At 46.2% G+C, this 13535-nt stretch overlaps 1 protein-coding gene across 1 annotated transcript in view; it reads left to right on the top strand.

Annotated features, from left to right (window-relative positions):
* Positions 1–3450: 3450 nt before the first annotated feature.
* Positions 3451–13535, top strand: part of ITPR3 (inositol 1,4,5-trisphosphate receptor type 3) — a 116814-nt gene continuing 106729 nt past the window's right edge. Inside the window, exon 1 of the mRNA XM_035124051.2 lies at positions 3451–3823. Within this exon, the coding sequence (XP_034979942.2) occupies positions 3735–3823 (89 nt within the window). The 5' untranslated portion in view covers positions 3451–3734. The remainder of the gene's footprint in view (positions 3824–13535) is intronic.

Genomic DNA, 13535 nt, shown 5'->3' on the forward strand with positions numbered 1-13535 from the left:
GCCAGGGCCTAAGACTTCTCGGCCCTTAGGGGCTTGCTTCTATGCAAGCAGGTGCGCTGTATTTTGCCTGGTGGGGTTCAGGTGCCTGTAGTGGTTGCAAGGCAGGCAGAAACTTTGATGACAAAGCTTTCTTCATCATTGTATCTCCACACTTGGTAAAGCTGCACAGGTGGAGTTTATAGCTGTTAAAGACATAGGAGCCAAAACGTATTTTTATATGCTGGGGTTTGTGGCATAGCAGCTGTCAAGTTTTCCCTTTTCTTGTGAGGAAGCCTATTCAGCATAAGGGAATTTCCCTTAAAAAAAGGGAGAACTTGACAGCTATGGTTTGTGGGTGCAGGTCACCCATAATTCTTAGAACTGGCAGAAGTTAGAATTAATCAAGGCGTGATTAAACTGCCAAACATGGACTTTCCTGGGTTTAGCTCATTCTAAAAAGCCAGGCTAGCTTGCTAAGTGTATGCCAGTGGTTCTCAAACTTTTTTTCTCTGGGCTACACTTTCAGAATAAAAATTTGCTCACGTCACACCAATTTTTTATTGGTAGGAAATAAATTGCAAAACTAAAAGAAACAACTCTGAGCAATGTTTGATGCATAACACAGAACAGGACTACTTTATAATATGATCATGGTACACCCAGAAAGAATAAAAATAATGTAGCTACAGAAGTGCATTAATCATACTGTTTCTGGTTGTGTTTGTGTATAAATATGTAATTGTGATACTATACTACACCATGCTGAAATGTTTACATGTTTCTTTGATTGTCCTTGAGTCTTCCCACCACGCTTCCCCCTCTCCTGCCACACCCTTTGAGAACCACTGGTGTAAGGCATTAAGACACAAAGACCAGTCATGGCTCATCAATGAAAACATCAAGAGCAGGCATCCCCAAACTTCGGCACTCCAGATGTTTTGGACTACAATTCCCATCATCCCTGACCACTGGTCCTGTTAGCTAGGGATCATGGGAGTTGTAGGCCAAAAAATCTGGAGGGCCGCAGTTTGGGGATGCCTGATCAAGCGAGAGCAAAACGCTGCCAGATAAGCTGTGTGTTGGTGGGGAGAGACCAAAGGAGTGTAGGATTTCAGGGTGGGTGATGTTGTAGTGAACAGGGGAAAGGCATCAGTTTTTGCAAATGGCTTGGCAAATGGGTGGGTGGGTTGCTGGGGGGCAACTTGATGAGGGCTTTCTGGGAGAAGCCGGAACAAAGAGACACAGAGGATGGCCTTTTGCTGTTCTTTTAATCCAAAGCTACGTTAATGGAGGAAGCCAGGCCTGCTTGGGATGTGAATGCTCTGCAAACCTTTCATCTACCGTAAGTTCAGGTTTGTATGTATGTGTAAATAAACCATATACAGTAGTACCTTGGAAGTCGAAAGGAATCCTTTCCGGAAGTCCATTCGACTTCCAACACATTCGGAAACCAACGTGCGGCTTCTGATTGGCTGTAGGAAGCTCCTGCAGCCAATCGGAAGCCACAGAAGTTACGTTGGATATTTGGGTTCCAAAGAACATTCGAAAAACGGAACAATCACTTCCAGTTTTCGATTGTTTGGGAGCCCAAACCTTTGACTCCCAAAGGCGTTTGAAAACCAAGGTACGACTGTATCATAAAGACACCACAGTCTCTGTTGTGCCTTGTTGTCCCAAAAGGGATCACAGACTCTGGTAGGTGCACCTGAAACTCCTAGAATCTAACACTACTTGTGAAGATTGTTGTGGTGTGCAACATCATCTAGCAAGCAACATGAGCATCAGTGTGGTATAGTGATTAGAGCAGGGGTCAGCAACCTTTTTCAGCTGTGGGCCGGTCCACCATACCTCAGACCATGTGGTAGGCCGGACTATATTTTTTTTTGGGGTGTGTGAGCGAATTCCTATGCCCCACAAATAACCCAGAGTTGCATTTTAAATAAAAGCACACATTCTACTCATGTAAAAACACTAGGCAGGCCATACAAATAACCCAGAGATGCATTTTAAAGAAAAGGACACATTCTACTCATGTAAAAATACACTGATTCCCAGACCGTCCATGGGCCGGATTGAGAAGGCGATTGGGCCACATCCGGCCCACAGGCCTGAGGTTGCCTACCACTGGATTAGAGTGCCTGACTAGGATCTGGAAGACCAGGGTTCCAATCCCGACTCAGGCATGAAGCTCACTGGGTGACCTTGGACTGGTGGTCACACACTCTCAGGGTTGGTGTGAGGATAAAACGGGGAGGAGGAGAAGTCTGTAGGCCACTTTGAGCTCCCTGGAGGAAAGGTGGGATATAAATGTAATAAATAAATAAATGTTGAAAGGAAGCCAGAACTCCTGGCACTTCCTAGATGTTTTGGTACAACTCCCTCTTTCTGAAAGTGGTAAATAATGTTGTTTCAAAGAAGTTATTTTGCGTGTGTCAAATACGGTAATCTGTTAGTTTTTTGTTTTTTTTACAGGGTTAAACTGATGTCAGGTTCCCCTTTTATCTCCGCCCCTCCTTCTTTCCCTGGGTCGAGCAGATTATGAGAATAAAGGGCTGCAGCCGCTTTAAAAACAACTACCGTAGCTACTTTCTATAGCCGAGCGAAATAAAAGGGAGTTAGTCTTGGCTTTCTGCTCTTTGTCTCTCACTTTCAGTGTGTCGCCGGAGGTTGAGCTGCAGCGCCTACTTCGACTGGAAGCCCAGACCGCGGTGAGAGCACTGTCGCGCGCAACTCCCGGCTTCAGCGCCACCAACTTTGTCCCCACGCGAATCAGCGGCGACGAAAGCCTACGAAGCACGGGTGTGGAGTGGGGTAGCATGCGCGCTTGCTTGTGCGTCTATACACGTGTGCGTATATGCACACGTGCGCTCACTGATGTGCGAATTAGGAGCATTTCTCCTCGGATCGGATTCAAAAGCCCAAGAGAGCTCATGGCAGGATTGTGAATGGAGAAGATTGGTGTAAGGAAAAAAGAGGGGCGTGTGTGTGTGTGTTTGTTTTCATTCTTCATTGTCTTTGGCAGGAGTCTCGCGCCGTAATCGTGGGCAGTTCCGGCAAGAACAATCAGATAATGCTCCTTTTTGAAGCTCACCAAACGCACACACATACTTCGGGTGAGGGCGGGGAGGTGGAGCAGAGGAAACAATTCATTTCCCTCCCCACCCACCTCCCCAAGTTTCTTGTTCCCTCTACATGCAAGAGAGACGCTTCTTCGGAAGCAAAATACTTTTTCTTTCTTTCTTTCTCAATGCTGGAAAAGTTTCTTCCGTGGGTGGGAAGGGGCGTGGCCAGCAGGGGTGTGGCTTTTCCGCCGCCGCCGCCGCCGCCACCACCCCCACCTCGCAGTCCCAATTTGCATCGAATGTTTCATCAGGACTTCCTGATCGCTTTCTATTGGCTGCAGGTAGAGAGCTGGACGAAAAAGAGAGTGTGTCTCGCTGGGAACTCATGCAAATCTCTGGCCGATCTCCACCGCCCCCCCCCTCCCACCGCGCGCCAGCCCCAAGTACACAGCCGCGCTTCTTTCCCTCCTCGTTTGCTGCCGCGCCGAGCCGCGCCGCGTCCCGGCGGATAAGCACAAGCACGTGTGAACGGAGGGCGATCCATTGCCCGGACGCCCCTCTCGGGCGGAGGAGCCGTTGGACCATTGCATCCTGGTGCTCCGCCGGCCACATGGTGGATCGCCTGGGTGGGAAGTGAACGGCTCGAGAGGAGGGGGGTGGGGAAGGCGTCGGGACGCCAGCCGAGTTGGAATCATGAATGAGATGTCCAGCTTCTTGCACATTGGGGACATCGTCTCCTTGTACGCCGAAGGGTCGGTCAATGGCTTCATCAGCACTTTGGGGTGAGTTTGCAGTGCCCTTTCCTGTGGGGTTGTGGAGGGTGGGAAGAAAGAGAGCCAGTCCTTGCGAGGAAAGGAGCTCGGCGGCGGCGCTGAGAAGGAAACGGAGCTGTTTCTAAGGGCTGCGATGGCTTCACGGGTGTCATCGAGGGCGATGCGCGAGTCTTTCGTTAGCCTGAAGTTGAGCTGAAGTTCCGGAGAGCGCCTGAGTTGCATAGACACCACGGCCCGTGGTTTTTTTTTGAGACTGGTTGGAGCACAGACGCGGGCATGCAAGCATTGCTGAATGGCAGCGGGGATCTCTTTCTGTAGGGCCTGGATCGAAAGTGGTTTGTTGTTGGCTTGTTTAGTCCGGCAGGATCTGCTTGCCGAGAGTGGTCAAAAGCTCGGCTGGTGTGGAGCTCGAGATGTCTTCCTGGTTTGGGCTGTAATTTAGTCCCTAGCCAGCAGGGGTCCGGGCTCGATGACAAGGGCAGCTCAGCCTCAGAATCGTAGAGTTGAAGGTACCACGAGAGTCATCCTCCAGTTCAACCCCCCCCCCCACATTACAGTAATCTTTTACCTAAAATAGGGCTCGAACCCTGAGATTAAGAGTCTCATGGTCTGCGGACTGAGCTGACAGTGGGCTTCCTTGAGCCTCTTGAGTTTTGGGGAAAGACAGTGGCTTTGGCCATAAAAGTCAGTGCCTGCTCTGGCAACAAGAAGACCAGAAATAAAATTGCTCTGACCTCTGGGCCAATTTGCACAATATATATATTTGCGGGAGGCAGTGCAAGACAGGAGTGCCTGGTGTGCTATGGTCCATGGGGTCACGAAGAGTCGGACACGACTAAACGACTAAACAACAACATATATTTTAATCCACCCAGTTCTTCCTGGGTTTGCACTTGCCTGGGCGGATGTAATTGGTAACAAGTTATCATGCATATTGTCTCCAGAGAGCACCATGACTGTGACAATGGGGGGGGGGGGAAGTGTCTGAACAATCCTGGGGATTGTTGCCGCCCCCATTTATGTGATTGCCTGATCAACACATCAAGTGTATGCTTGAAAGCTTGGGCGTAGCCAAGGGGGAGGCAGGGAGGCAGCTGCCCCCTCAATCAGTACAAATCAATACAAATCTGAGGTTCTGCCCCCACTAACAAAAACCTTCCTCCTCTAACAAAAATCCTGGCTATGCTCATGCTTGAGAGCCCCATTCATCCAGAACTATTTGCTAGGACATAAGATGTACTGAATGAACCAGCCCTAACTGGCATTTTGATCCATGAAGTGGCAGGGATTTACTTTTCTCCTGCTCATCCCTGCCCCTCCTAAAGTTTTCAACAATGATGATGACAAATCCTGCTACTTTGGTTCGCACTTGTGATAAACAACACCCCCTCCAAAAAAAAAAAGCATGACCCAATAACATTAATGCAATTAATGCTTTCAGTGTTGTATAGATGAATGCAAACCGAATTCCTGCTTTTGCCTTTCTTTTAGAAAAACAAACTGTATCACGAACTGTAGACGCCTTTTCCTGAATCACCCTGGCCTCGCCTCGCTTGCTAGTGCTGTCTACTCCCAGCTCACCCTCCCACCCTTGTTCCTCCTCTCTCCAAATCTCTCCCTTCGCTTTTGTCCTGTCTTCTGCTTAATTTTGTAAGCCTGCTGGGCAGGGACTTTGTCACTTCTGCCTTGTGTGCAGCACCTAGTGCAGGGCTGGTGCTCCATAGGCGCTAATTAACAGCCATGAATCAGTGCCTGTAAACTGTGACATAACCTGCCAAGTAGTTTGTCAGTGCGCAGTACTCAGTAGCCGCTAAGACTGTGCCGTCCAACTGTGCTAATTTATTCTTTGCTCTGGTGGGCTGTTTGTATCCTCAGCAGACCCTGTAAGCGTTCCCCGGGAGAAGAAAAGGAACAAAGTAATGTTAGTGGCTGGATGTGGGTAGATTCTTGCTTGCTGTCTGCCAAGGATCTTGCTTAGAGTTGTGCTGCTTGTAAAAACCATGCAGGATGCCTGCAAATCCAGAGTAGGAGTCAACAGCGATGGCGCTGCCCCCACAACCGGCAGACCCAGGCATTCTTTTTTTAACAGGCCCAGCAGTCTGCTTGTGCCTAGATGGCAGAGTCCTATGTTGATTGCTCTATGGGGATTTATACATGGGTGCTGTATAGTCAGTGGCTGAGGACAAGAAGAATTCCCTTCCTGTCTGAAATGGAAGTGTTGAAGGGGAGCACTGTGTTAACATCACAGCAGCTGCCATGCAGGCTGTAAACTGCTTTGTGCTTCTTGCAATCTTCAGTAGTTGGGAGGAGGTGCAGCAGAAGGCCCAACGAAAACTATGCAAGTTGGAAAATGCCCATTAGATGCATTTGGACTGGTGCAAGCAGAACATGAGTGACAAAAGTCACGCTATCCTCCTCTGGAAACAGACAGGGGGTTATTGCTCTTCACTTGGTTCGAAGAACGGACTATAGAATTCCTTTAAGGCATAGCTGTCAACTTTCGGATTTGAAAATAAGGGATCAGCAGCCTCACCTGTCCCGGGTGAATGAGGGCAATGGGGAGATTATGAAACTCTGTCTACAATGTGAAGAGAAGGATTAAGTTCCTAAGATTCAATCAGGGAAGAGATTGCTATCCCAGGATCCACTTTTGGAATGAGAAAATAGAGGCAGGAGATGGATTAGAACGGAGGAAATATGTAGCGGAAAAGAGACACAGAGAAGCAGACCAATTAGAACAGGCATCCCCAAACTTCGTCCCTCCAGATGTTTTGGACTACAATTCCCATCTTCCCCGACCACTGGTCCTGTTAGCTAGGGATCATGGGAGTTGCAGGCCAAAACATCTGGGGGGGGGCGCAGTTTGGGGATGCCTGGTCTACAGTATATCTAACAATGCAGGATAGCAGCGGGAAATGGCGCTGAAATAAGGGAGTTTCCTGCAAAAAAAGTGAGGGTTGACAGCTATGCTTTAAGGGTCTATAGCACTGTAACCCAGGAAGATAGGACCAACTTTTAGGAAGCAACTACTTGGGTATTTACAGAGCATTATGTTACCTATACAACGGCCATTGTGGTCTTTGTGGTACACCACAGGATGAAATCAGCTAATACCTTTGTCTTTTCAAGATTCAGCTTCATTTATTTGCCCACATCCACCCTGTCGCTGCCTCCAAGGTTGGGTTGTCATGTGTCTCTTTTTCCAGGACATGTCCTCTTTTTCAGGGGTAAAATTTGAGACAAATTGCATTTGCTTTGAATGGCTGTCATAGTGTCTTCTTTTTTGCTCTTCAAAATATGGCAACCCTACTCCAAGCACCCTTTCTAGCACCTCAGCTGCCTCTCCCAATTCAGATGAAACGGAGAGATAGAGCTTGGTGCCATCTGCTTATTGGTTTCATTTCACTCAGCAACTCATTGTGACAGCTCCTCCCAGATCATTCAGGAATTCATCAGAAGTCTCAGAGATGCATCTCAATTGGTCCCCCATCCCAGCAGTGTCAAATTCAACCCATACCTCACCAGGAAATGTGGTGGTTGCTCTTATATATCTATTGTCATTGGATGTACAGAGTTACCACTTAGACACTGCAATATTAAGCAGCATACAAATTATTAAAATGAAAAAAATAAAATTTGCAAATGTGAATTGCTTTGATGGTCCCATGTAGGGTGGCAACTTACTCGCCCCCAAGAAAACAAATCAGGACACAGATTTGCACAAAACATGCATGTGCTAGTTTGTAGGCATATATACAGATTTAGAAATGCTTGCTGTTATTGATGCATTAATACAGTACCCCAGACTGTCGTGGTTAGGTAACTTGTCTCCCTGCAAGTATGGTATCTAGACGCTAACTGATAGGCATCCTGCTCTCCCTTCTAATGGTTTTTAGTCTTTAAATCAGACAACCCTTCAGATAGAGGACTGTCCTCTTTAAAATAGGACACATGACCACCCTAGCCCTATTGCATGGGTAGGCAAACTAAGGCCTGGGGGCCGGATGCGGCCCAATCGCCTGTGGACGGTCCAGGAATCAGCGTGTTTTTTCATGAGTAGAATGTGCCATTTTATTTAAAATGCATCTCTGGGTTATTTGTCTGCCCCCCCCCAAGGTCTGAGGGGCAGTGGACCGGCCCCCTGCTGAAAAAGTTTGCTGACCCCTGCCCTATTGGAAAGGAGTGGATCATTGCCTTTGCCATTGCAGTAGTGCACCAGATCAGTGAGAAATGGAATGAACTTTTGCTTTCAGTTGCTCATTTTTTGAAATAGTCACTTTCTCTCATTGAACTCATTGTTTAAGTGTAGTTGGACTGTGTGCCCTTTGTGCATAAATTTCAATTGCAGCTCAAGCTCTTTGCTAAGGTTGGTATTGAAAGCCTGCCAAAACACTAAAATTGCATGAAATGACAAGGTTGGAATGAATGCAGGAGACAATTAAAGACTTCTTGCAGAAATGAAAGGCTTGCTCTCCTGCCTGTAACAGAAGAACCCGTTGGTGACCAAACATGTCAAATTACCCTAAGGCTAAATAAAGCTGCCAGTTACACCCTTCCCATGGCATACTTAGTTCTGAAGGCTTTGCGTTAATCTCATCAAAGTTGAAGGGGGGGTTGGGGAATCTACCAATGATGCTGGATTAAAGCAGCAAACATGAGCGCAACTGTGATCATAAGGACAATTATTAAAGGGGGGCTTATTTCTATTGGCAGATGGAAGCCCTTATTTTGCTCATTCCTGTGTGTCACTGAGGAGTTATGTCTGCCCAGATAGTGAACCATTATGGTATATAATAACAGTGACAGTAGCTTGGCTGTTGCCATGGCTAAGGAAATGACACTCAGTAGCCATGGAGGCCACAATTCTACATCACATGTGCCTTGCCATGAAAAGTCTTTTTAATTTGCTTATCTAACAGAATCTTTTTTAAGGAAATGGTCCTGATATTCCCCCCCCATGTTCAGTTCAAACTCCATACATCCATATTGGCATAATAACTACCAACAACAGTAAGGGGTTAGGAGGGGGGGTAGAGCCTGGAAATACAGGCTGATTAGTTTAATGTCTGTTCCAGAAAAAACTGATGGAAATCATTGTTATAGACAGAATTACTGAGCATATAGAAGGACAAGTCTTGCTGAAGCAGAACTAGCATGGCTTCTGCATGCGTGGGGCCTATCTCACTAGCCTACCCAAGTTCTAGGAGAGTATCAACAAGCATATTGATAGAGGAGTTCCTCTTGCCATGGTGTACTTAGACTTCAGAAAAGAATGTTTAGCAGTAATGGAGTGAGAAAAGTCATATTGCGGATTAGTAACTGATTAATGAACATGCAGCAGAAGGAAGGAATAACTGGATAGTTCTCCCAATGGAGGGATGTGGAGAATGAAATCCACAAGGATCAATCTACCTGTGCCTTTTAACTTTCCATAAGAAAGGAAGATAGGTAAGGTGGGCCTAGGGACTGCTTCTGTGTTTGCTCTTTACTGAATTAGGACAGTGGTCTGTGCAGTCCACTTCTGCCTGCCCTGGTTGACAACTCCTCTTAGGATGCAGGTCTTTGCGAACCCTCCTGATGGTGATGAGGGAAGACCTTCTGCATGCTAGGAATGGGCTCTGTCAATGTGTCACACACATCGTAATCATTTTCAGCCATTTTCAGATAAAGGCACATTCTAATAATTGCCCTCTACAGATGGTCAACTAGGGCATGGAAAGATTGATTTATTTTCAGAGGATTTGGCTTTCAGTTTTTAGTCCTTTGTCCTACCGGTAATTGTTGCTTCCTTCTTTGCTGCTTAGCCTTGAGCTAAACATACAAAGCTACCTTATATTGAATCTGGCCTTTGTCCCATTAAACCCAGTGCTGTCCATTGGCAGTGGCTCTCCAAGGTGACTTACTTCCTAAATTTGCTACCTGAGCCCCTTTTTAACTACTGATGCCAGGGGCTGAATCTGGGGACCCTCTGCCAGAAGCAAAAAGCAGTCTTGCTCTCCAGTGTGGAGTTGGGCAAAGGGATCTATACCAGGCATAGGCAAACTCGGCCCTCCAGATGTTTTGGGACTACAACTCCCATCATCACTAGCTAACAAGACCAGTGGTCAGGGATGATGCGAATTGTAGTCTCAAAACATCTGGAGGGCCGAGTTTGCCTATGCCTGATCTACACCATTGGTGGTGGGGCACATGTTTCTTTCCTGACATGCATTGCTAGTGCTGTCAGGATGCCAGCCATGGCTTGGATCCCAACTACTCATACTTAGCATAGACCCATTAAAATCAATGGGACTTAAATTTGCTCTAGATATGACAAGGCTGGATTTAGTCCTATAACTCTGGGTGGGTATCCAGTGAATCATGAGAATTTGGTGAGGGAACTGAGCTAGATCTTCCCTACTGTTACAGTTCCCAGAGTACCTTGGGGAAAGCAAATTACTGTTAAACCTGCAGTGTCCCAAAGCTGACAGGGATACTGGTAATTATGGCAGAAGGGTGGGCAGAAGCTAAATTGTGACCTATTACCCTGTTTCTGGTGAACCATCTTGTAATGTCAATGGTGGATCTATTCCTTGATTAGATCAGGATTCCAGAATATAGACTACTGGTAGTCTATCCCAGAACTTGCAGATAATTCTGGGAGGAAGAACACCTGTCCACATGTAACCGTGAACAAGGAAAATACTCAGAAAGAAACCTCTTCATTTAACAACCATAGTCTCAGTCCATGTTCTGATTTCTAAGGGTCCCAGGCCTCTAAACTTAGCACTCCTAAGTCCCTTCTGGTTGCAGGTTGCAAAAAGTGCCGGACTATGTGAACCTTGATTGGATCCGCAGGACTCTTCTTATGGGAAGACCCAGCCAGATGGGCAGGGTACAAATAAATTATTATTATTATTATCATCATCATCATCATCATCATCATTGTCTTTTAGCAAGAGTTCTTAGTCATAATTCTCTAACATGATGCCTTAATAGTTGAGAGAACTCTCACTTAAATAAATAAATACTTTATGCTTTAACAGTAAATTGGTACATCCATTTCACAATATTCTTCACTATCCTCCTCTCACTTTGAACAGGCAGCTAGTGTTAGTAAATGTTAGTAAAAAAAGAAGAAAAAAGACTGTAAAGTCAGTGTAGACCATAGGAAATTAAGCCAGCACATGTTAAAATGTGTTTGGGGTAACACACACTTGGTTTCAGCCCATATTGTAGACACAAATGCAATTATTTGAATTAATAATTCTTTACACCACAAACTGCAAACTTGCATTCCATCAATGTAGAACTACTTCTGCTTATTGTGAAGAATGGAGCATGCAAACAGTATGTCAGAAAAGAGTATGACTATGTGCTGGGATTGCACTCTGACCTGGTTGAAGAGGAAGGGCTTTGAGTAAACATGGCTGTATAAGTGACTGCTATTTAGTTTTCAATCACACCTTCAGATAACTATTATTGTGGTTGCATGTGGATTTGCAGGGTGGGGCTCCATGGAACAGGATTTAGTACACAGGAAAGCAGCAGCAAATCTGCATGGTGTGAAATATTATTCTGTCGGTAACAATTAAACAGGCACAATAACATGGCTTTGACAGTTATTGTCTCATGCTCTTCCAGTGTTAAGAAAGAATGGGGTCCATTTCAATTGGCTGGTAGGGAGGTAAATGCCCAGAGAGCACAGAAGACTCTTTTAAAATGCAAAGATTCCCTTCTTATGAGTGGTCAATATTGTCACGACCCCTGCAGTGTGCAGTCAGAATTTGGTTGGATTGGCAGGCTCTGACTCAAGAGAAGGAAAAAGAAAAGTGGTGTGGGAAGGGAGGGCTGAATGGTGGGAACACAAGTTGGATGAGGGAGGATCTCCCCTTACTACCCTGACTTCAGTTGCTTAGGGACGAGGGAGCAGGGATGCTAGCTTATCCTCATTTTCCTTTAGAGTGGAGAGTTTCAGTGGAGGATGGGGAGGGCTTGGAGCAGCCAAGTGGGGAGGCAGAACCGGAGGTAGCAGCAGTTGAACAGGAACCCGAGCCGGAGAGTGCAGTCTTGAATCAGGTGCTACCTTCACAGGTGGGAGTACAGGTAACAGACCCACCCACCCAAAAGGTAGGTGGGTCCGACATTCATGCGAGGCAAAGGTATTTTGCAAAGGAGAGTGCCACACCTTGTCTTTCAAAGCTTGGTGGGTGAGGCGTGGAAACTTGTTAGGGCATCTTCATTGCTTTCATCCAGTTCTGAACTTCTTGTCCTGCTCTTCAGCTCCTGAGCCATGACTCCTGTTTCTTGTGCCTGATGCTGAACCTGGACCATTGTTTGTCTGAATAAATATCTCTTTCTTACTTACTTACAAGCAAGAGCCTCTGCTTGGGTGTGTCAGGGTGGCAACCAGGGCAGATAGCCAAGGTTCTCTGGTGCCAGCTTCTTGAGGCACACATGTTTATTAAGCATATGTTGGCTGGTTTGGCTGTAAAGTAGGAATTGGAGGTTAGCTTCTAACATTAAACATAGTGCATGAATGATAGAAACAAAACCCACATCCTTCCTTCCTCTCACCCCTCTCCTGCTCTAAAATGGTTTCTCCCACCTCATTGCAGATACCCGATGTGAGCCAAGGGAAACCACCTTGCAGCTGTGGAGCATGGGAAATTAAGAGAGAGGGAGGGGCAGGTTTCACTCCAGTCCTCTATGCACATCATTTAATTTTAAAGTTAACTCCTCCTTTCCCACCCACCCACCCACCCCAAGCTGATGTGTTAGAATCTAATCAAATTATTTCCAGGCTTTTAAAATCTACACATATGCTTTTTGGACTGTGTGTGTTCTGTGAAAGGAAGTTTTATATATGCAGCTAGTTAAAGAAGGCACAGATAGCTACACACATTGTTTGGGTAAGTTCACTTTTTGGCACCAATATGTGATCTTCTTCAGACATAAAACAATATTTGTTGCAATCAGTACTTCTCATAAGATCATTGAAATAGTCTTAATCAGGTCAGGGTCCTTTGTTCATTTGGACACTGTCTGCAGAGGAAGAATGTCCATTTGAATCTGAACCTTGCTTGCATATGGACTTAAGGGGTTCACTGTAACTGCTAATCAGCACATTTAGCCCCTTTGAACTTTGACAGGGGTGTGGCCAGGCAGACCACGTCAGCCCACTGGGCAATGAGGAATGACTGACTTTGCCCACTGGCCAGATCCAGTTCCATAGCTCTGATTTTTCTGATAGTGTCTTACGTGAAAGCGTAAGAAAAGCCATAGAACACCACAGTGTGCTTAATGGAACACAACAGTCCTTGAAAATTGCTCATAGCAATTTAAAGCGAATTTGCACACCTAATTGCGGCAATGGCTTGCTAATTTGCATGTGCAAAATTGCCATCTCCTGATGAGTGATGATGATGGTTCATTTGTTCTTACCGCCTCAGGCATTTATTCAACAGGAGCCCCTTCCCTCTCCCCATATCTGCCTTCACCAAACACCAAGATGGAATCAGGCTTGGTGTCATTGCTCCAGACCTCTGTGCACTTGGTCAAAGGTGCAGTTAGAGCATCTGTGTGTACAAATAGACATGCACAGGCTGTGTACATGTATAGGGACCTTGCCTTTTTCAGAATTCCCAGTTGCATGGAAAGAGCCTGGAGAGAGATGCTATTCAAGGAACACTCACAGGTTGGGAGTGGGGGCAGAGGGTACGATTCCATTCCTGTCTTCAGA

Source organism: Zootoca vivipara, chromosome 7 (genome assembly GCF_963506605.1).
Source record: "Zootoca vivipara chromosome 7, rZooViv1.1, whole genome shotgun sequence".
NCBI lineage: Eukaryota > Metazoa > Chordata > Lepidosauria > Squamata > Lacertidae > Zootoca > Zootoca vivipara.